A 24,699-nucleotide genomic window follows, 5' to 3' on the forward strand; every position below is an offset into this window, starting at 1 on the left:
GCGGAAGCGGCAGGTAAACAAACCAGTCTGGCCCAGCAGGGGCTTTCCCTGAACAAGCGGCGGACCGGCTTTGAGAACCACTGGTCTAGATAATATTTAGTCCTACCACGAGTGCAGGGGACTGGACTAGATGACTTCTCGAGGTTCCTTTTAGTCCTACCATTCTATGATTCTTCCAAACCCCCAACAGTGTCTCTACACTGCTAAAAAAAAGGGGGGGGGGGTATGTTAAGTCAACCAGAGCCAAAGTAGCAATCAAGACACAGCATTTTGGCTTAGCAGCTTGAGTTAAAGTCTACATAGTTAAAAATTAAAGACTGATTTCCCCCGTCTTCTCTGCTATTTTAACCCAAATTAAGAACATCTTTTTTGGCAGTGTAGAAATACTCTTAGAAGTTGTTTTATACCATGAAGCATGTTTAATTTGAATCTCTTCAAAATTATTTATTCTTTACTATTGTAATTCTGGATAATCTTGTTATCCAAATAAATCTTCAACACTTCACTGAATCCTGCTTCGCTCTTGGCCTCAATGATGTCTGTGGCAATGAGTGTCACAGGCTAGTCATGCACTCTGTGAGAAAGCATTTCCTTTTATCAGTTTTGAATTTGCCACTTCTGACTTTCAATAAATGCTCCTTCGATCTTGTTATGACACAAGGTGAACAGAAGTTCTAGATTTGCCTTCTCCAGACAAGTCACTATTTTGCATGTCTATCCTACCTCACTTACTTATCTGTTGCTGGAAAGTATACCAGCTCCATCTTTTCAAGTTTTCTTGATAGAAGAGCTATTTCATGCCCTAATCTGGCTCACTGTATGTCACTGATTGTCCTCTATACCTGTTCTATCTTTTTTTCAGATGGGGTGACAACAATTTAAGAGAGTATTCCAGGTGAATGCATAACACTGACTTTTATACTACGACTATTATATTTTCCATATTCATTCTCCATCCCATTCCTCGCATCTGACCTTTTTGTTTTCTTTTTTGACTGCTGCTGCATATGCAGCACAAGTCTTCATTGAGCTGTGTACAAAGATGCCGCAGTTGTTTTCCTGAGCCTAGTTTTAGACTCTGGTAAGGTGTATTAGTAGTTCAAATAATTCTTTTCTATGAGCATCAGTTTGTAATTGTCAACATAGAATTTCATCTGCCATCATGTCATCCATTCGCCTAGGTTGGTTAGGTTCCTTTGAGGTTCCTCAGTCTTCTCCAGTCTTGACCTGACTAAATCATTTTGTGTCATCTGCTAATTTTGCCACTTCACTACTCACTCCCTTTTTCAGACCATGTATAGATATTAAACACCAGTGCAACTATGGAACATTGTGGCACCCCAAAGTTAACCCTCTGTCATGATGAAAATTGATAATTTATTCATAATTAAGTGTTCTGTCTCCTACGCAGTTTCGGATTCATGAGTGTACTTTGCCTCCTACCACATGACTACTTAGTTTATTTGGATTTTCAGGTACGTTTATTTGGAATAAAGAAATTACATTCTCCCTTTGGATGCATCATTAAAACGGCAGCTCTACAGGAATTACAAACCTACCCAAATCATATCAGTGGAGATTTTGAAACACTTTTCGGTGTTTTAAAACACTCCTTAGTAATTTACTTTTCATCTTATATAGTTGGATTAAGTGAATTTTTCTGTAGTCAGCTAAGTAAGCTGAAAAAAATCAATACAGTTTTTCAACTAATCTTCGGAATGGTCTACATACAAACTGGAACTGAAATAATTAAATCTGTTTTTATTCAAACCTTTTGCTATTTTGGTGCAAATCTATGTGTGGACACTTATTTTGAAATAAAAATGTCCTATCTCAATTTTGTTTAAATCGGTGAATTAAAGTGGAGTTCGTTATTCCACTGCAAGTTTGTGCATAGACCAGCCCTTAGTTACCTGGCTGAAAAATAAATTAGAGCAATGGTCCCCAAACTGTAGGGCGTGCCCGGGGTGCACGGCAGGGCCTGGGCCAGCCCCCACAGGGAGCAGGGAGGGAGTGCTACCCAGCCCCACTCTGCTCCCAGCCCAGCTCCTACCCCAGCTCCAGCTCCGCTCCACCCCCAGCCCAGCTCTGCTCTCATTCCCTCTCTGCCCACAGGCCAGCTCCACCCCCATCTCCAGTTCAGTCCCCATCTCTACCTTCAGCCCAAGTTCCTCTGCTGAGCCAACTGTGCAGCAATGGAGGGAGGTTGGGGGGGCGCACATAGATTCCATTACTGGTAAGAGGCTGCACAACAGGAAAAGTCTGGGCAGCACTGAACTAGAACTATGTTAAGGAACAAAAGTTTTCAACTATTGTTCTAGTCTTGGACCCACGTTTAAATAAATCTAGAGAAAGAGCTGTGTACATGAGAAACTTGAGACTGGAGAGGAGGATTGTGCTGGTTTCTAAACTGGACAGGTGGCTGTTCTGATCTCTAAATTCTTTGGCGTTTTCCCTCTATGCTTAAATGAAAAATATTAAGGAAAATCCTAATGGGTGCTTTGTAATTCTTCAAAACACAACTTTCTCTAACAGGAAGGCCCAGAACAGCCTAATGTGATGAAATGAAAAAGTGGCATACTGAGACGTGAAAGATACAGTTGAAGCCCTAAATCCGTATTACATGGGCTGTGTGTGTGTCAAAACAGGCCTGAGTTTTTGTTGTTTACTATTAAAATTGTCAATACCTTCATTTAGTCAGACAAAAGTGTGTATTTGGATTAGATTGCAACTTCTTTGTGTGGGGGGTAGTCCCATTTGTTTTGTCAAATGCCTAGCACATTGGGTGCTATAAAATAAATAATCAGAAGTGAAAAAACAGGTTGTTCTTTTAAAATAAACCCATACACTGAGTCAATGTATGCATTTTTACTAATTTTATTGTGGTTAGGAGCTATCCCTTTCTCTGAAAAGACTGCACACAGCTTTTATTTCTTTTACTAAAAGCACATTTTTATGAAGAACTTTAGAAAGGCCACCACTTAGTCACCATACTCTGTCTTCTCATGCAAGTATTTTCCTAACAGCTACATTTTGATGAATGACAGATTTTCGAAAGATCTATTCCAATATAATTAAAATGTTTTTCCATTTCTTTCAGATTATTTTCCATGAAATAAAGGTCATTACCCACATATACATCCATTTATTGACCCATGTTTTCCTACACTAAAATATCTCTCAATTAAATTGGAGGCCAAAGTCTTATTCAGCTTTAGTCTCATTAGCAAATGTAATTTGAAATAAATGTGTTCATAACATTTTTATAGATGTGATTCATCTAACATATACTTCTGTGTTAATATCAGTGCATATATTAAAAGAGAACTTTCATAAAGCTGAAATCTGAGCTACCATTTGTCACTACAAACTCTATCTGTCATTATCAACCTCATGCTTCATGAGGTTGGTAAAGGTTGGTAGTGACAAGGCTGGTAATGGTATTTTTAAACAAAAGTCAAAAATGGAGCAGCTCAGAAGGTCATTGATTCACAGAGGTGACCTAGGCAGAGAGATTTTCATGAACTAATGCATTAAACCCTTACCACCCATCTGCACATTACAGATTAATAACTACAGCTAGCAACATCCAGGAATATTTGTACTAAATGGCTAATGAAAGTATTCATCAAATTACCAAGAGAAACCAAAAAATCACAGAAAACTAATTCAGGGACTGTATTTAACTCTGCTGTCATTAGAATGTCCACTTCTTGGTCACATTACAACCGTTCAACAATCTCTCCCACACCTGAAACATGCCACCAAACTTTCCACCTCTTCACAAATGCAGGATGATTTGAAATGTCATGCAAGTCAGTAATAAGATGGAAAGTTAGAAAACTTTTTATAAGGAACTTAAAAATGAGTTAAGCCGTAGCACTAAATCGATAAGCTGAGTACACTGTCCTGAGAAGACTGCACTGTAGATCTGTATGCAAAAGGAAAACAAAGAAAATTCTCCAGGAGTTCCAGTTTTATCAAATAATTGCAATACTATAAATCAAAGTTTTAGATAAATTTTCATGGCAATATTTTAAAAAGTAAAAATCTTTTTAAAATAAGGGATGAAATTGAAAGGAGCTGTTTGTTGAACCAGAGGGGATATTCTTTTCCTAAATTAAATTCTATCACCAACTTTTACTGAAAACTGAGACATCACAATCTAGTCTTTAAGAATGAACTCTGTATTACGGTGATTTTAGATACATGACGACATGTTAAAAATATATCAAAATAATTTTGCTTATTTATGGAGCTCAAACACTATACGAGAGAGAATGAGGATCTGCTTCATGAAGTTTACAATCTTAGGCTCTGATTCTGGAAGTACTTATGCACGTGTGTTGATGTCAGTGGAACTATTTATGTGATTAAAATTTAGCATGTACATAAGTATTTCCAGAATCAGGGGCTATTTTAGACAGGACAGCTGACATAAACACACATACTGGATAATGAGGTGTGCCAGTCACATGGATAAAAGTTATATTTATTAAAAAAATGCACATTCAAACTATTTATATGTACTTCCCAAGCCTCAGAAATTTAAATACATTTTTAATATACTTATTTCAGAATAGTATATTATTCTGCAATATATACAACTAAGTAGGTATAAGGTTTACAACAGTTTATGTGCAGGGATATCATGACAACAGAATCAAAGTCTTAGAGGAAGGAAAAAACTCCCTTTCTACCACTACTGAACATAAGTAGCAGAATTAAAGAAAACACAGATTTCAAACAGAAAAAAAAGCAGCATTTAATACACACGGTAGGGCAGCAACTTAAAAATTAAGCTAGCCATCCTCCCATCAGGAGAGAAATTTGACCCCCAGGAAATACATAAAAGTCACCCAAAAAGTGAACAAAAGAGATGTTTGAAAAAAAACCAGAACACCATTCATCGCGGCTAACGACTTGTTCATTATGAGTGATGATGGATAAAGACTTCTCACGCTGAGATGAAATCAAGATTTATATGCATTGTTTCCTCTCCCAACTTGTGGGAAGATCATCATCATTTAATTCTATCTCTGCGGCCAGTGATGGGCATCCAGAGAGCTGGTTATCAAACGGCGCAGTCAGCTGGCAAAAGCAGAAACGTGCAGTTGGCACATCTGGACCAAGCCGCCACAGCTGAGGGTGAACAATGACTCCTGGCAAGCGGCCAAATTGCTTGCAGAAGCTAGCAGGTCTCATCTACAACAGCCCCTACCAGCATCTCTCTCTCTCTTTTTACGAGAATCAGATTTTCAATTGCTCTCCTCTGCCATTTTTTACAGCTCTTATCGTTCCCTTGGAATATGGCCTTGAGACAGCTCATCCGTGTCCTTCACTGTGTTATCTCTTCTAACTTTTATTAAAACTTCAGCTTTCATCTGAAGATAGCTAATTAAATCCATGACAGATTATATACGCATTTAAAAGAACTGCACCGAACTACTTTTTCTAAACAGAAAAGGGTTTATTTTATTATCACATACTTAAAACTAAGGGTTATATAAGGAGGTTTCATTCATTTACAAAGACAAGATACTTATCTCTACCTAGTATATAGATAGGTTTATATTAAAGTTCTCTGTGGTGCGACAAGACTCAGTGCAATTTCTCACAATAATTATTTCTTGCTGGACAGATTTCTCAGCCTTGTACTTTTAAAATATCTCTACTAATATGTATGTGAATGTATATTGATAATCATGAAAAGCAGTGCTTTGCAATACAGTGAGTATTACATATTTTCTACTGTTTTAATGTCAATATGTCTAAGCTATTTGTAAGGGCAACAATATTTTGATAGTATTGCAGGAAGTCAGGTATTCTGTTATTTCTACCCAAGTTATAATCTGCTGTATTTTTTAGAATTTGTTTTAAAAATCACATTAAATACCTGGTTCTGACATAAATGAAAAGTATATAAACTCTAACAAGCAAAGGCATGATCATGTTACCAGTTCATTTCAGGCTATCAGTGACTGGTGTTTAATGCAAGTGGCTTTGTCATAACAAACATATATTACTGATACTGACTCTATGGCTTTGCAGGAAACATCATACAATTCTCCCACTGTCAGTGTTTTTCAGTAGTATCTGAAAAGCTTTCTTTCTGTACCACCTGTGAACAGAGCAGCTTTGGAGCTGTGCTGAAAATCACAATACCAACTAAACAAAAATTAGCATTTTGCATGACAGTCACAAGAAATAGATTTAAGGGGGGAAAAAGTTACTTATGACAAAACATCTCTTTACAGAGAGAAAAATAGGTATCCCACCTGAACACCTCTGTGATCCCTTCCTCCGCTTTAAGGCCTTTTGTAAGATATCCTTCATGGTGACCTTCATACTGTCCACCTGAATAAGTGAGAATCCATGAGCAGCATTTCTGCAAGACACACGCACACACCTTATTACAAAACATAAGACAGTTTATTGCAATCCTCACTGACGTAAGTGTAGTGAGCAAAAGATCTACTGGGTATACCAATTAACTAAACAAAGATTAACACTTGTGACACGATGAGAGGATTTAAGCAAGCTCTGATGAGCAAGTTGGGGACAACAAAGGAGAAAAGTGACAAAGCTCAGGGTATGCTGCAAGGGTTTTCCTAATTTATCATCTTCATTTCAGATCACTTTGTGTTTGTCCTTAAAAAAGGAAAATGAGCAAACATACAAGGAGAACTCCTTTATTTCTCATTATTAGTAAAATGTGCTAGGTGCTTCGCAGAATACACAAGAACTGGCCCCTACCCCAAAGAGTTTGCAATCTCATTTTCATACATGATACAATCAAGATGCAACAGAATAGTAAGGAGGGAAAAACTAGGGCACAGCATTATATTCAGTAAAATGAATGGCTTTGCTGAGCATTGTGGCATAAATCTGGAAGAGAGATGTTAATGAAAACAGGTTAGTTAGTCTGGCCCTCAGCTCAGGCAGGCATTTTGTGCAGGGACGAAGTCTGGTAATTGGCCTCGAGATGGTCTTAGGAGAAATGGACAAATGGGGTACTGAGAGTACTATCACTGGTGAAGTGGAGAAGATGATGATGTAATAAGAGAGGTGCCTGGCTGATCAGTCAGTACATTTTGCCCATTGGACCTTGCAGTCAATCTCTGTTCATGTCAGCAGATGTCACTGAAGGAAATTTCAGAGATGTTAGGCACACACAGGGAAAGGGCTGCACTGTGAGGAAGAAATTGTATTTCACAAGGCAATTTAGACAGGAGGAGGCGGAGCTCTCTCTCTCTCTCCTGATTAAAATACTGAAGTAGCCACAGAGAAACAAAATTCTAGATGAACAGCATGGCTGGAATATTTTAAAACTAACTGGCAGTCAACAACAATCCACTCAATACACTTACATCATTATAAACAGGACCAAAACTGAACGTTATGGGATGACCCTAACTCTGGGAAGAAGTTTAGTTCAGATTACTGTATCAGACCTATCCCTGGAAAATATCCTAGAAGGATCACTGACAACCTGAATTTGTCACATGTTATTTCTCAACCACAAACATTAGTGCCATCAAGAACGGTGTGAGCATGCACAAGTTTGTAATGAGACAGGTTCCTCAATTTTGGAATCCACATATACTGGTCTTACAATAAAACATAACACAATAAAACATAACACGTGGCCAACCACTGTCTCCTTTCCCACCTGACCCTACAAGCATGGGCTGGAGGTAGGGAAATATAGCCCTTACATAGAAATTAACATATCAGATTAGATCAGCAGGCCATCTAGACCAGTACCAGATACTGCAGAGGAGGAGCAAGAAACCCTACAATGGATAATTATGGGATAACCTACCAATTCAGGGGAAGTTCTTCCTAAATCAAGGCAGTTATCGGATGGCTTATGCACTGAAGCATGTGGGTTTATATCCATTATACATTAGATAAAATTTAAAAATTGCTTCTGTAAATGTTCTCATTATCCATATAAAATGTCTACATCTCTTTTGAATCCTACGAGGCTCTTGGCCTCAGTGAAGTCCTGTGGCAGTGAGTTTCAGAATTGTGTGTTATGTAAAACTATTTCCTTTTAATTGCCTCCCAATTTCATTTTCCCTTCCCCTTGTTCTAGTGTTATGAGACAGTGTAAACAGGAGAATTACACTTACCTTCTCTGTACCATTCATTATTTTATAGAACTATCCTCTCTAAACTAAACATTCCTATCTTTTCAATCTATCCTCTTTTCATGCCTCTTCAAGTTTGTTTGTTACCCTTCTATATGTGCTGTATATTTTTGAGATGGAGTGATCAGAACTGAACACAGTGCTCAAAATGAGTGAGTACAACCGATTTCTGTAATGACATCAGAAAATTTTCCGTCTTAAAGCAGCCAGACATTTTGTTTGCTTTTTTGATTGCTCAGTGTGTGGCAGCAGAGGTTTTCACTAAATTCAGAACCCTGCAATGCACATGACTAGTTCAAACTATCCCTTTCAATGCACACTACAGTTGTCCACACTAAATTTTACCTGCCATCATGCAGCCCATTCATCTAGTTCTGTTAGATCCCTTGAGTTCCTTACATTTTTCTCTAGTCTTGACTTATCTACAGAGGAAAGCTTTGTGGTTTTTCTGGTTAAAAGCTGGCATATGGAAGCAGTGTATGTGCCAAAACACTACAGTTCTAGTAATGGAAACTCTTTTTTTCCTTTACATTTCTAAGTTATCTGACGTGTGCTACTGATGTGTCGCAGGAGGAGTCTGGAGAGCATTTTAAAGCATCAAGGCTGATGAACACCCAACACTAACTAATATGGTCAAACAGGAACATGACCAGCCTTGTGGACTTAAAAAATTATTTCAAATGCATAAGCAAACTAAGGTCTTCAACCTAAGCTAAGAATAAGTCAAGCTGCCTGCTGGGAGTGAAGCAAACAATGGCAACTCAGCACTGATGACCTAATTTGGGTTTTCTAATACTAAGACATCTCTGGAACTCCCCTAAATGAAAAACAGACTTTTAATTCTGGTCAATTCAGCCGTTAAAAAGGAAAAGCTGTTGTTGATCCTGCTAGTGTTTCAGTCCATTTTGACTTGGTCAAGCCTTTCCTATCGAGCAGCTGGCCTGAGAACTGTCACACTAATTTTACTGAACATTCTATTACTAAATCATGGCTGAACCACAGCCATTCTTTGCCTCAGAAGCTGGATCCCATCCCAGAACAATCTTTAAAAGTTTATTTTACTGATCAAAGCAAAAAAAGAGAAACCTCTATGTTTTACTATATTTAGTGAGCTATTCAGTAAGTGAGACCTTGGCAAGAGAAATGAAATGTAAAGTGCACCCCACATTCGTAAACTTTTGGATATTTGCTATGGAATAATGCCAAAGGTGTTTGAAATGCCAATCGGAGTTCAGACTTACTAGTATCTTCTTGCTTTGTTTTAGTTAAATAAAAGAAGAACATTGCTCTTCTCTGACAATACACAGCAGAATCTCAGTACCACATGGTAGTACACAGTAAAATCACTAATCTGCAATGAGAGTAGATCTGGGCACAGAACAATGAGATTCTGCTGTCATCTCGGGGCAAGGCCAGTGTGTGACGCCATGTTTCCCATGCACCAGTGGGAGAGAGCAGCATGACACCTCCTGCCCTTTCCCCGGCACTCTGTAATGCTATGGAATATGCTATCACTTACACTTGGCTGGTGGTGCTGGGGCTCATCCCTGTCGCCAGCAAACTGCAAACTTTGCCAATCCATATTGACCTTCCCTTTCATTAGTGCAGAGTAGTGAGGTGCTACTGTGGTGGAAAATGCATTTCAAGGGTTACTTGCCAGGTTCTCAGTCATTTCCTATATTGGTACCATACATCAAGTATCCTCATTACAAGTATACCTTATCCAGCATACATTTAAGTAGGTTTTCAAATTACACACATTTTAACCTAGCCCACTGTTGTGTGATACCATTATTTTAAGCCAATGGATTTATCTTTAGCTGCTAGAAAACATCGGACTGACAAAGACAGACTATTCTATCAATTAAAAGTACCTTTAGAAAAAAGAGAATCAAAGAAATTCCTTAGCCTGTATTTTTCTGTCATTTTACGAAAACATACCTGGGTGACAAGGTTAAATCAAGCAAAGGAAATCCCTGGCACTTATCATCCACAAGCATTACTGATAAATTGTGCAGTGGAGGAATAAAGGATTACCTTCTGTATTTTTTCATTACACTTTTCTTTTGTTACAGAATACATAAATCCATTGTGGCACAATGTAATATGTATCATCGTGCTACACCTGTGGACGTTTCATAACGGCTGCCATGTCTGTGCAGTCAGGAATGATAAGTGAACCACCCGTGAATGTTAATGATAGTGATCATTCTGAGGTAACTTGGCTTTCCATCTTCCTTTACAGCCTTAGCGCTGAAGCCAGGGTGGCAAGGTTCAGGAGAGGAAAATGAAAACAAGAGAAAAGGCAAAAGCTTCAAAGCTTGGAATGTTGAATTTTGGGGGAAGAAGTAGGGGATTTATACAGTATCTTAGTCTTGGGTTCAGTTTAGATAAATAAACTAACAGTTAAAAAAAAGAGGAAAGGCTTCTGTCGTCAACATTAAGCACAAACTTTTTCATGCACTGTCTGTGCTTTTCTCTCATGTGGAAACAACTTTTGTTCTATTCTGAGGTGGAATCTATAGCACTTACAAGCTTTCTGCAGAAAATAACTGACATGGTTGAAAATGACTGGTGATGACTAATAATGTTTTCCATCTGAAGAGTGTGAAATCAAAGTTGATGCTAAAAATCCCAGTTGATGCACTGTCCTTAACTTAAGATGGGTAATTTTTAGATAGGGTGTACAATAATGTGAATCATGACGACTGTGTCAGCCCACATTTTTAGCTCTTTTTCTGAAATGCCTTGCATTTGTGGCTCTAAAGTAAGCCTCATATTACTTTTGTGTGCTTTTAGGTTTGATTGCCATACTGTGATAATACTTTAAGTTAACCTTTATATATTTGCATTTTATATACATGATAAAATACGTTTTGTAAGTTATATGTACAGGTATGAAAACAGAGGATAGGACTATTGGGGGGAAGCTTCCATAACCTCTGAATTGCATTTGTAAGTGTACCACAAGGAAGACGTCATATGATTTCATTGTTTCCAATCTGAATCTCTCAGGTATAAAGCTAGTGTAACTTTGGGAGGAAAAATCCATAATGATCAAAGCAATTTGAACAAAACAGGAACATAAAGCGTGCTCCAGGCTAGAGGCCTTGTATGCCAAATTTCATCTAGGAGCCAAATGGCGGCAGAATTACCAACTCCTGAACAATGCCATTAGTCACAGAGTGTCAAGCTGTGACAATAAAATTTTCAGGAAGAAGAAAATCCTTATGGGTAGTATCAGAATTACTTTAAATAACTGGCTCATTTGAAGTAAGTCTTTCAGGTATTACTTCATCAGCTAACAAAGTTCACACTTACATGAATGCAGTGCTTTGTTTGACTCAACCTGACAAATTCAAATTGACATCAAAGCTGATTGTTTGAGAATGCAGTGTTTGACATTGGACAAAGTACCCCTTTCCATAACAGTCATTTTCCAAAAACATAACTCGCTAGACTAATGGGCAGTTAGAAGCCACTTTTCCTTGTGTAACTTTGCCAGAGTCCTTGGAACTTGCCAAATTCGGTCATGCCTGCTTAGCTTGCTCAACTGATTGTGCCAGAAAAGAAAATAAGACACAGATGTATTTGAGCTCTTTCAGATGCCAGTAAGAGAGACAGCTAATGGCTTCATTTCGACCCTCCCCTACCAGCTGGGCACAGGTGGGGGCATAATGAGGTCCCTCTCCCTAATCAAACTCAATTATTTACTACTCTATATAACCACAAAGACATTTACATTCAGCTAAGAACATAAAACACACCATGGGCTACTTCCAACCACTGCCACTGGGTATTTATAACAAACTCAAGTGGCTAAGAGTTTGCCTTGGCAAGGAGTTTAAGGGTATAAAGTTCTGCAAACTGTTTCTGCTCAAATATGTCCTGCTGAAATGGGGTCCCAGGCGAGGTTCCATAATTGTCAGTTCAGTGAACTGCATAATAACTGAGAATGTATTCAACATACAATATGGGCAAGATCTTGAAATCAAATGCCACATTTCATCATGAAGCTTCTCAGAAGCATCAAGTTTTTTCACCAGTAAGTGATACAGTATTAATAAACATTACAAGTCACTAGCCTGACATAGTAGCAACTGAGAATACTTTAAGGTGAGAAGAGAGAGACAAAACAAAAAAAGAATATAATTATATGCATTACAACAGTAGTAAAGGAAAAAAGATGTAGAATCTTAAACTAAATCCCTTTAAAAAATAGGAAGTATAAGCAATTTTACAAATCATTACCACACACACACCAAAAATACAAAATTAACTATCATAAAAATAATCTTTGCACTTTTTGTGTACAGAAATATTACTCGATTAGAGTCATCAAATTTTGATAATCTTTTCCATCTTAAATTAGATTTCTCTAGGGTAATTTGTCAACCAAATTCTTGTCCAACTGAGTAACACCCAGACATTTACTTATTGGAAAAGTTGTTAGCAAAGACTGATAGCAATTACTGATTTTGTTTTATTTCCTGTTAATCCAGAAGCCACTGTCTCTATTAAAGTTACCTTTCTGTGTAAAACAAGTTCCTAAGCCATCAAGAGACACTAACAGTTCACTGGCAGATTCTGGTAACATGGAAGGGTTGGCAATTAAGGATGGTTTTGATTTAATAAAAAGGTCTCTTTAGTAACTACTGGCCAGCCATATATATATTCAATAACTCTCCCAGTCTTTAAAACTCTCTGCAGTTCATTTATTTCACAGTTCAGAGTATTTGTAATGGTCAGAAAAGAACTTTTCTTATTATTTATAGGTCGATCCCCAACCCCAGTCAGTAGTGGGTACAGATTTCTAGAGAGTTCAGGTTTTTTTTTTTTTGTTTTTTTTAATGAATCCATAGGAACCTGGCAATATCTACATTTCTAGGGTTTTCTTGTTCAAATGAAGACCCAATGCTAGGATGTATTAGAGTATCTCCTAACTGCTACTGCTTTCAATTGATTGGCTTCATTACACCATATAAAATTTGGAGCAGCTGGTCCACCTTGCTTAATTGGTCTACCTAATATCCTAGAAAAAACATTACTTTTGAGTGTGGTTAGTCCCCCTGAGCAAGCAGTGTTTATTATTATTGGATCTGAGTGTGTCCCCAAGATCTGTACACGGAGCTCAACCTTTGTACGCTGATCTCCCCCTCTCCCTCCGGGGGCCGGGTGGGGATAAAAGGCAGCTGCCTGCACCGCACTTTCCCCTGCTCTCAGGGCCCTGTGGCATTCAAAAGCCATGCAGACAAGTGGCCTGAGTTAGCAAATCAGTCCTGAGTTGAGATGGGGAGGATGCTCATGGTCCTCCAAGCTACCACCTTTCCTGCAGAGCCCACTCTGGGGTAGGAATTTTCCTGAAGAGGGGTCCCTAGGACAGCCATGGTTAGAGGCCACCTACTAGCAGGAGTGGGGGTGCCAGGGGCACAGAGCTACTGTTGAGACAGAGGCATCCAGGGACCCTGCAGCTTGGGGCAGGCCCCAACATTCATTTTGCAGTGGGGAAGGGTGTCAGGTACACCCCATCCCCATTAGAAAAGTTAGGGAGCAGGGAGTGGGCAAAAATCACAAATCAAAAAAATATACATTTTATTTTATTTTTAATTTACATGTTGCTAATTATTTACCTTCTTCCCATTTTATAGTCTTTAATTACTAGCAGATTTTTTTTGTATTTGTTTCTTTAATTTCCAAATTGTTAGTAAAATCTGAAATTCTATATAGATTTAGTTTACTAATAAGTTTCACATTTAAAATGATCATCTGTACTGAAAGAGACAAGTCCAGGGCCCTCAATAACATCCCTACTGTGAGAACAACAAACCTCAAACAGAGCTGATAAATGAATGGCCTGTGTATATTTGCAATCCCCACCACCTTCCAATACATTGAAGTTCCACAAGTCATTTGAAACCATTTGACCAGGCTATACTCCTTCCTCAGAGAGTACAGTTCTAAGTCAGTGGGCTATGTGGTCTTAAATCACCTAGGTGCTTTTAAAACCCCCACCCTCAGGTGCTTAAATATGGATTTAGGAGCCTACCTTTAGGTGTCTATTTTTGAAAATTTTAGCCTATGGGTTTAAAAGACTTCTCAACGACTTTGTTAATGTACTGAAAGCTTAGATAACATTTCATTGTTAACACCGAAGCAATTTTGTTTTGGAATGATGATGACTTTTTTGATGCTTAGATAAATTTTAATAAAAATTAAAATTTTAGCCCTTGATCCTTAAGCACTTGAGTAGTCCAACTGAAATAAAGTTACATTCCTGCTTAAGTGTTTGCAGCAGATCAGAATTTTAATTGAATGTTTTGTTTTTTGCCTGTAGCAGTTTTGTAAAATTCAAATAAGATACCCTCCCTGTAGTTGCATTTAAAAAACAATAATTTAATTAGAACTTTTAATCTAAAGTTGCAATAGTACATAATTTCAAATTAGTTTTACAAAGTCTCAACTTGACTGAAATAATAAGTTTAAAAAAATCAAGTGATTTAAATTATTTTAAATTAAAGTTTAATTTATTCAGCCATTGATTTAAATCGCCTTGATTTAAAATTGCTCTATCATGCTGGGGAGGAACTCCACGAGGGGCTCCTCTGGGATAGGTCCTCCCCCTCAGCACCTTCCTGTGGGTTTTACTGCAAGATGATCTAGCCTATTATTATTGGTTATGTACTGGCAACGTGCTTATTAAACGAGCAGTTACAAAGCTGATGTGGTTTAAACATGACTGTAGTTCTTTACTGAATTTTAAAGACACCAAATTTAATGAATTTTACATTTTAAAACCTGTGCTTACTATATATTTCTGCAGGTACAAAACTTATTCTGGCTCCATTTCAAGAGATAGATATTGTAGAGTGCAAATGCACATATTTGATTTATCTGACCTTTTAAATCTTAAAGGAGACAATGAGTGACTTCCATCTTTTATTTCTTATTTGCTTATTTCTGTCATTTTAAACAGACAAAACTGTTATTCTCTCCAGACAGTAACCATTGCCAAAAAAGAAATTAAGTGAGATTTACAAATTCTAAATTATGCAGACTGCATATATTCCATTTCTATGGACAATGACAATCTGAACAATGAAAATGGTTGTAATTACCACAGAATGAAAAGAAATAACACAGTTGCTTCTCTAAGACTCAAGCTAATGAACAGTCCACTAATTTACACCCACATCAGCCCTGGCTTTTCTTTCACTGTACTCTAGTACTCTCACACTTCAGGTGCTGGAATACTACAGCACTTCAAAGCAATGCACATTTAACAGATGAGATTTTTGAAAGTTCACTTAAGACTTTAATTGTTCAAAGGGACACTATCAACTTCAAAAGTCACATCTGAAGCTGAAAAGTTTGTACCTACTTTTATAACAAGTGACACCTCACCCCCAACGTTAGAGGAAAATATTTGTTAATGTTTTTCATTTTATTTCTTTAGGCATTTGACAACACTTTGTCAACAGCTAATATCTCTGTTCTGTGGATTAGCCAGTTGCATTTCCTGTGCACTTCCATACAACTGCATTGACAGGAGCTAACAAATATGCTCTCCCAAACAACTTGCAAGAGAGTGTTTAATCAGTAACAGCAGCAGCAGAGCTGAAATCGAAGAGGTAGTATGCATGTGCACCCACAGAGAGGAAGGGAGGAATATTATGAACATGTTTGGTATTGTTGCTTTTGAGCCTGCTGAAAAGACCATCTCAACATCAGCAACGGAGCCAAAAAAAGGTATAAATTTTTTGTTTAAAGTATGTTCTGAAAAAAAAATTCAGGACATGCTATTTAAAGGATGCTTTGTCAGAAAATTAAATCAAATATTTAAGATGACCATATCCTTTCAAACGTACTCCAGCACTGTATGCAAGTGTTTGGAAGCTGAAACAAAGAGGAAATGAAGCGATCTTTCACATCTTATTACAAGGTCCTTTTTTGTTTTGGCCTATTTCTTGTTTTGCACAGCTCGACATCACACAAATGAGCCATGCAAAAGAATTCTCTCTTTGCTGTGGACTTAGCAGAATGCTTAGCCTCTAGTGAGTGGATGGCTGCGACACACTGGATATTTTATGTGAAAGCTAGAGCCTCTCCCTCACAGGTGAGTCACCCTGCCCACAGCTCTGGAGTGGAGAGTTACCCTATCACTTTAGAAGAATAAACTTGACTTCTTTCATTCTTTTCATGGATACTTCCCTGAACTAGTCAATAAGGCTATAAACCTTCTCTCTTTCAAATCCCTCCCAGACCTCTGATGCAATGCCTACAAGAAATCAGCCAACCACTGAAGATTAGGTCAAGTGTACAATTAAAAAAACAACTATACTTATGTGACTCAGAACCATCAAGCGGGGTGCATGGTTAGACTGTGTATTCATGTGATCTTATTACTGTTACCCTCTTTCTATCTCCCCTGGTTCTGCCTACAGTTTGGCATCCTCACTTTTCACGCCTTGCCTTGTATTAGATTGCAAGCTCTTTGAGCCAGGAATAATTCCTTCCTATATGTTTGTATGGTGCCCACCGTGATAAGCACTTGTCCTGAGTGGGATCTCTATGTACTATTGCACTACAAATTGCTCTGGATTACTTTGTCCCTCCTCTTGGCCTTTCAGGGGCCACATTTACCTTTCAGAATGCTATTCTTTTATGAAAGTCACTTTGGCATTGGGAAGATGACAAGGAAGCAAGAAAATCCTCTGCTCTCCACTGTTCTATACTACTATACAATATGATCAACACTTAGACGTCTCCCTTAGAGGCAGCTGTTGAATCACTACAGCCTCTCAATGATATGGCTAACATACTACTCTGCTGTAGTAATTGGACATACAAGTAACAAACAACGTTTGACTATGAGCCCAGGGGAGCTCACCTCTCCCACCAAAGCAAAGTACCAGGGAGGGCAAACTGAGCAGTCTCTCAGTGGACATCACAGTTGCATGCAGCCTAAAGAAACAGGCTGGGCAGAATGAGGGACTTTGGCTCCACTGGAGGAGTCAATATTAGGTTAATGCATGGGATTTCTGAGAAAGCTCTTTGGGGTAGGAACCTGCATACCTGTCAGCAAGGCACAGAGCACACAGTTGGGATTATACCAAAAAGTAATCATAACTACATAATACATCTTATTTGCATTTGGGATAACACATAACCGGAAGCATCTGTATGGTTGTGAATATGGGCCAAACACCAATATTTTACAGAATAAAGCACTTCCAATATTAAGGAAAAATCTTTTATCACTTTCTTGTTGAAGGACCCAAACAGCTGCAAACAAAATGTGTGTCTAGTTTATGCATGGCTTATGATACTAATTGATGCTGTAATGACTGACCTGCATTTTACACCCAACATACAACAGCTACGATGCACAATGTTGAACAGTGTTAAGTTATTTCTTTCTGTACTGAGTAAAAATTCCATGCATAACAGAGCTGGAAATAATTGTATCATTTAGGTGCTCGGCCAAAGTTGAAGTGCCTCAAGAAGCTTGGTTCTCTTACAACTACTGTATGCATGAGAGTGTATTATTTAATTTGCAATTCAAAACATATTACATTTTCAGTTATAAATTACTTTTCGCAAAGGAGTGGTGTGCACAGACTGAACTGAATATTATAAACTCAAAAATGTGAAAATCCCCTATTTTATTAGTAGCATAGGCATAAAAGAGTCCAACACCTTATATGTGATTCATACTGAGTGGCTTATTTTTCTCTGCAGTTTTAGAACCAGAAAGATATTGTCTTTTGGATTTTAGCCATTATGAGAAAAGGTAAAACTGAAGGCCTGAACTGCATTTCTTTTTTGCATGACCTGTACAGGATTGTGTATTCTACTTATGAAGATTCTCAAATACACCTGAAATCTGAGTTTTGCAAAGTTCAAATGCTTAAGAGCAGAGCAGAGCGGAAAAGAAAAGTGTTTCCTAGACTCTATGCTCAGATGTTAAGATAATTTAGAAAGCTGTTGTCAATACTCACATTCGAACAAAGAGTGACTGTTTAGCTGCCAGCCCTGGAGAAGAGTACTTTTCAACCAATGCTAGAGTGCTGAAGCCAAATTTATGAATGGGTTCATTGGAATCCAAGGGTGGAAAGTCCGTGTCAACCTCACCATCGTCCTCAGCAATATGGAGACAGTAGGCATTGACATTGTCACTGAAACAAACAAAGAGCAAGTTTATTTCGGGAAGCTACATAGCCAACTAAATTCTGTGGTCCAGTGTCAATTGCTGAATGCTGTTTGGAATAAGCCAGCAGACTTCCGTGGTGTAGAAATCAAAACACTTTAAATATCAAAAAGAAAAGGAGTACTTGTGGCACTTACAGACTAACAAATTTATTTGAGCATAAGCTTTCGTGAGCTACAGGCCCAACAAAGAAAATAACAGAACGCCACTAGCCGTCACCTTCAGCTCCCAACTAAAACCTCTCCAACGCAACATCAAGGATCTACCTATCCTGAAGGACGACCCATCACTCTCACAGATCTTGGGAGACAGGCCAGTCCTTGCTTACAGACAGCCCCCCAACCTGAAGCAAATACTCACCAGCAACCACACACCACACAACAGAACCACTAACCCAGGAACCTATCCTTGCAACAAAGCCCGTTGACAGCTGTGTCCACATATCTTTTCAGGGGACACCATCATAGGGCCTAATCACATCAGCCACACTATCAGAGGCTCGTTCACCTGCACATCTACCAATGTGATATGTGCCAGCAATGCCCCTCTGCCACGTACACCGGTCAAACTGGACAGTCTCTATGTAAAAGAATAAATGGACACAAATCAGACGTCAAGAACTATAACATTCAAAAACCAGTTGGAGAACACTTCAATCTCTCTGGTCACTCGATTACAGACCTAAAAGTGGCAATTCTTCAACAAAAAAACTTCAAAAACAGACTCCAACGAGAGACTGCTGAATGGAATTAATTTGCAAACTGGATACAATTAACTTAGGCTTGAATAGAGACTGGGAGTGGATGGGTCATTACACAAAGTAAAACTATTTCCCCATGTTTATTCCCACCCCCCACTGTTCCTCAGATGTTCTTGTCAACTGCTGGAAATGGCCCACCTTGATTATCACTACAAAAGGTTCCCCCCCTCGCTCTCCTGCTGGTAACAGCTCACCTTAAGTGATCACTCTGGTTACAGTGTATATGGTAACACCCATTGTTTCATGTTCTCTATGTATATAAATCTCCCCGCTGTATTTTCCACCAAATGCATCCGATGAAGTGAGCTATAGCTCACAAAAGCTTATGCTCAAATAAATTTGTTAGTCTCTAAGGTGCCACAAGTCCTCCTTTTCTTTTTGCGAATACAGACTAACACAGCTGTTACTCTGAAACTTTAAATATCACTATTTACAATATTTATACACAGCTTCAAGCCTCAAAACCTTTAGTTAGCATAATCATGTGATAAAGCAGTAATAAAAAAATATCCAAATAAGGCAGAACAGCCTCACATTAACTCATTTGTATGCAAAATAGTGACAGACCAGCAATTAAAATAGTCCTAAATCTGTAGAAGTTATACGACTTGACAAAGTGTCAGTAATATTTCTTCCATTTGTGAAATATTTTATGAGGTGACAGTTACATTTTTAGAATGAAATCTGAATGAGCAATGTCTATGTTCTTCTGTTTTACATTTAGTAACTGTAATAAAAACTCTTACTTATAAAAATGTGGTGCAGTATGGACACGTAAACAGTGCAACAAAAATACGTCAAGGGAATATCTACATGAAAAGTCAAGGATTCGCGTTCAATGTAAACCATTATCATGGTGGAAAGCAAACTACACAAAAACACCTTTTAAGTCCTATACAGCCCAATCAATGAAAGTAGTTAACATTATTATGCATTAATGCCTGAAATAAATACACACAAGTTCTCAGGCACATGCTGGGTGGGTGGGGGGGAGAGAGCGCTAAACCAGTTTCTTTCCACAGGCTAGAATCACAGAGATCTAGCTCTATATACACAAAACATAATAATATTGGCTCATTATCACATGTATCATATTAAAATGTAAACACTAACACTTATATTGTTCAGCTCTAAATTTTTTTTTTTTTTTTTACTGCAAGTCTTCCAGCATTCAGTCTTGTTCCAGAGGCATGAAGTATAGCCTCAGTGTTCACATGGCAGTATGTTTCTAAACTCTTCAGTTTAAATTTGGAGTTTTAATTGCATGATTGATGCTTAAATTAATTAATTGCAAAGTATATGCTAATTGTTTAATTGGTCGCTTGATCTATATAGATCATTTTTTGAATTAAATGAGTTGATTTGCAAAGTTTATTGATTGGATGTGACAATGAGTTATTTCGCTGACTACCTGATTTGCAATTTTCTCAATTAATTCACAAACCTTTGGTTGCAACTGTGCTTATTGAGAGCGCTTACTCCAGGTGATCTATATGCATACTGTCATGTCTAAGATATTTATTATAGAAAATAGGTAATAATGACACATTAATATTAATGTAAACTGTAAATTTGCTGAATGGATGGCTAACAATCTAGCAATGTTTGTCACTATAAATTTTGTAAATTATGTAATGTTGTAAAAAAAATTTATGAGCCTCTCAACTGTTATGAAGAACTTATACATTGTTGTAGAACTAATTTTAAACTTCAGGAACACAGCAGTAAACTTTAGGAAAACTGATCAAAGGTAGGACTGGCAACAGAATTTAGAAATGTACAGGACTATCTATCTAGACAGCAAAGATGCACTTCAGTCTGTATTTCTATTAACACACTATAGTGTAGCTCTGCATACTCACTGTCTTCCTTTTAATAAAGCTAATAAAAAATCAGCCAGTCCCCACCCCTCATTCCATGACACATTCCAGCGTGAAAGCCCACCTGGCACTAATCTTTGTACTATACTGTTCTGAGCCATTCCTGTCTCTGCCCTTAGACTGCTAGCCCTTCTGAGGCAGAAACTATCTGTTTGGCACAACTCCCCTAACGTACGTACGTTTATGGCTCTGTATAAATAACATTAAAATGTCTGTTTTGTACTTGCCACATGTGCATAATTCCCATTAAAGCTAGGGGGAGATACAGGCATGCATCAGAACACCACACTCAGTATGGTCTGAGAGAGATCCCAAAGTGCCAAAAACGTAATGATCAATGCTGAAATGCTGTTCTCAATCCATACGTGTCCTACTCTACTGCAAGTACATGACATCTGTCACGTGCCATAAAGTGACCGTGCTTCAGATGTCCCCAAATAGCAAACAAAGATTTTTGAGGAATAATATAGGCTCAGACACAACTCTGAAATCTTCTTATTTTCATAAGCTAAGTCAGAATCTCATTAGTTGTACACATTTGCGTTTGTTTAAAAAAAAAAAAAAAGGAAATCTATCTTATTGTCGGTGAAAAAGGATAAGCAAAATATAAATGAAATTATAGCGCTGGAGGTTACTTTGGAGCAAATATTTTATCACACACATTAAGTTGCAGAAAAATTTAGTCTACTGTACCACGTGTATACACACTTGCTATTGCTTCAGAGCTAATACACGGTGTTCCTGATGAGCCGGCATTAACACATTAAATTAAACATCTAACAATTATTAGTAAAGCTGTATGTTATATTTCGTAAGTACACTGCTGTGGGTAACCTATGGAAAAAACAAGTCTAGTTGGTACAAATTTTACACATTTTTAATCCAGCATGTAAATTCATGTACACTGGGATAAGATTAAACCCCAAATTTCAGCTAAATGTATCTGAAAAGGTTGAAGGTCCTGAAAATCTGAGTTTATTGTAGACAGAATGAAGAATTAACTGCAGTGAGTATCAAATTATAGGTTTTTAAAAATCTAAAATAAATAAATCTGTGGTTCTGAAATTTTTTGTACCCCCGTTATTTCCACATGCTTTTTGAAGACAGAATCAGCAGAGCACATCTATCAATGGTTAGCAACAGAATGGTCCAGTGGGTTATGATTCTGAAGTTCATATATAAGAGGCCAGGGACAGGGTTGCCAGCACTGTCAAGTCTTTCTCATATCAAGAGACACTGAACAGAGACAAAACTACCAAATGGCAGGCCAAACTGGATACAGCACATCCTCAGATCCGTCAACTATAGCTCACTTATTGTGGATTATTAGGTCTACATTTTAGGATAAAGAAACTGACAGCAAAATATTGCTTTCCTGAAGGTGGGGGCTGCAGTTTCACAATTAATAGGTTTGCATGCTCTTCATTCTTCTACCCTAGTTTGATTAGCAGGTATGCCTATTTTCTGTATTTTTATACCAGATTACAAATTGGTATAACCCACACAACTTTTAATGCTTTCTTCAAATTGATACTCACTCTCTTCCCTTTATCTGTAAAATGACTAGCTCCAGAGCAAACAAAATGAAACTGAGAATATCCACGCTGCAAAAATACTGTTTCATTGTTTCCTCACTGGTCTGTCTGTAACCAATGACTGCCTTGTAGGAGCAGAAACTGTCTTTTTTTCCTGTGCGCCTGGCACAACGGGGTCTTGGTCCATGACTAGAGCTCATAAGTGCTACGATAATATAAGTGACAATAAAATAAATAATGACAATATCTACAAAACCTTAGTTATATGCATTCCCTTATTTAGAGATGAATTCTATATAGTAACAGAGTTAAATTGACCCTTGCCGATGGACAGGCGTTGAGCTGCTCTGACAAAATGAATCAAAGAAACAAAGAAAAATACTTAAAAATCATATTGAAATTTTGAGACTTTGCCCTTTCCCTGAACCCCCAAGTCCAGGTTCTGATGTACTATATGGAGAGTGGGTTCCAATGTCCCTCAGCTTTCCCACTAATACTATTCTCCCTGCAGTGGGATCTGGTGGCATTTGACAGCATTCCTGCCCAAGCTCATTCCTAGTCAGCGATCACACCCCAAGACAGACACGGACATTCACCTCCTCCCACTGGTCCAACAGAGTTAAAGTTTGACGACTTTCAGGACACGAGCCTTTTCCTGAGGACACTAATATATTTTATTTTATTTTATGGGATACTTTTTACTTGCTGACATTGGTCAATATGATGTGTAATGTGTTCTTAAAACGTACACGTGCTGAGACTTTGATACTGGTTGCATCTCGCATATTTAAAATACAGTAATAATACACAACAATCACCTTCTTGATCAACAAATATTTTAACAAATAGAAAATGGTGATTAACATTGGCAAGTGAAATGGCAGTGTCTACAATTATTTCTACACTTCTTCACCAGTGTCAGAACACTGAAATGTTTAATACATCAAAGACCTGAATATCACATCCGTTCATTCAAAAAAGAGCTGGGAGGAACAACAGAGCCAAATCAACAACCTCCATGAAACTCTATCTGGGAGAAGGTCCACTTCTCTGTGCTGCTCTATCTCTACAATACAGAAGGCAGCTAATAATCAGGGATCCAAAATAAAAGCATCAGAATGTAAATCCGAATAACCTCTCTCTCTCTCACCCCCTCACCCACCGTCGTGTCCCTCCAATTGTGCTAGAATTGGAGGAAAGCCCAAAGAGTTCTCATCCTATCTCTGAACAAATACACAGAGGACTCATGAATACAAACCCATTCCTGAAAAACGGTAGCAAGGGCAACATTTCCAAGAAATATGCCAGGACCCAGACTTGGAACTTTGACTCACTAACAAATAAAAAGAAAAGGAGTACTTGTGGCACCTTGAGACTAACAAATGTATAGTCTCTAAGGTGCCACAAGTACTCCTTTTCTTTTTGTGAATACAGACTAACACGGCTGCTACTCTGCAAATAAAAACAAATAAAACATCTACCATAATCTGTTATACTACTTTTGTACCAGAGGTGGTTCTGTTATAGTATGTAATTATTTCATCCTTTGTTATGCAGCAAATACTGGGAAAGTATTTTTCCAGACTTTACAGTGTCATTTTAAAATGAAAGATGTCCAGATTAAAAGCTATGAAATACCTATTTCACAGACCTTGTATGACCTATCATTAAAACATTACCTTTACCAATAAATAAATAATATGATAGGAAATATTCTAAGACAGCACACAATCTATTTTTCAGCATAACAAATTTAGGGGCAGCCTCCCCTTCCCTTCATGCCTCCCATGCCAAGCAAAGGGATATGCAAGGATTATAGCAAATACTGAAAAATCCATTGATAGAGTGAAGCTGTAAAGAATTTCTAAGGACAACAATATCTGTTGATCTCTTATTGCACAGGTGACTCAGGCCAAGTTCTAGTAGTAAGTATAAGGGCCTACTGCACAATACAGTGGTTTCTCAATTAAAGAATAAAGCATTATTCGGTTTCAAATAAAATTGGATTTTTATGATTACTTTGGCATTTTTGCCAATATATTCATCTTCATTTTAGTGGTGTCTTTGAACACTTACACAGAAGGATGGGGGCAGGGAGGGTACCTTAGAACTTAATTGCATTTAACCCCATAGTTGTCAATTCTTTATAAACACTGAAAAA

The 24,699-nt window shown here is 37.9% G+C and overlaps 1 protein-coding gene across 3 annotated transcripts in view; it reads right to left on the reverse strand.

The window, feature by feature from the left end:
* The window catches only part of MAPKAP1 (MAPK associated protein 1), a 156,720-nt gene that overhangs the window by 57,397 nt on the left and 74,624 nt on the right, over window positions 1-24,699 (reverse strand). For all 3 annotated transcript variants that reach the window (XR_007353025.2, XR_007353026.2, XM_048822976.2), the window contains exons 6-7: window positions 18,155-18,331; window positions 6,279-6,388 (exon numbers count right to left, since the gene is read on the reverse strand). Coding sequence is in view for 1 of the 3 variants with exons in the window: in XM_048822976.2 (XP_048678933.1) it covers window positions 6,279-6,388; window positions 18,155-18,331 (287 nt within the window). In the remaining 2 variants the exon portion in view is untranslated. The remainder of the gene's footprint in view (window positions 1-6,278; window positions 6,389-18,154; window positions 18,332-24,699) is intronic.

This window comes from Caretta caretta, chromosome 16 (genome assembly GCF_965140235.1).
Source record: "Caretta caretta isolate rCarCar2 chromosome 16, rCarCar1.hap1, whole genome shotgun sequence".
Lineage (NCBI taxonomy): Eukaryota > Metazoa > Chordata > Testudines > Cheloniidae > Caretta > Caretta caretta.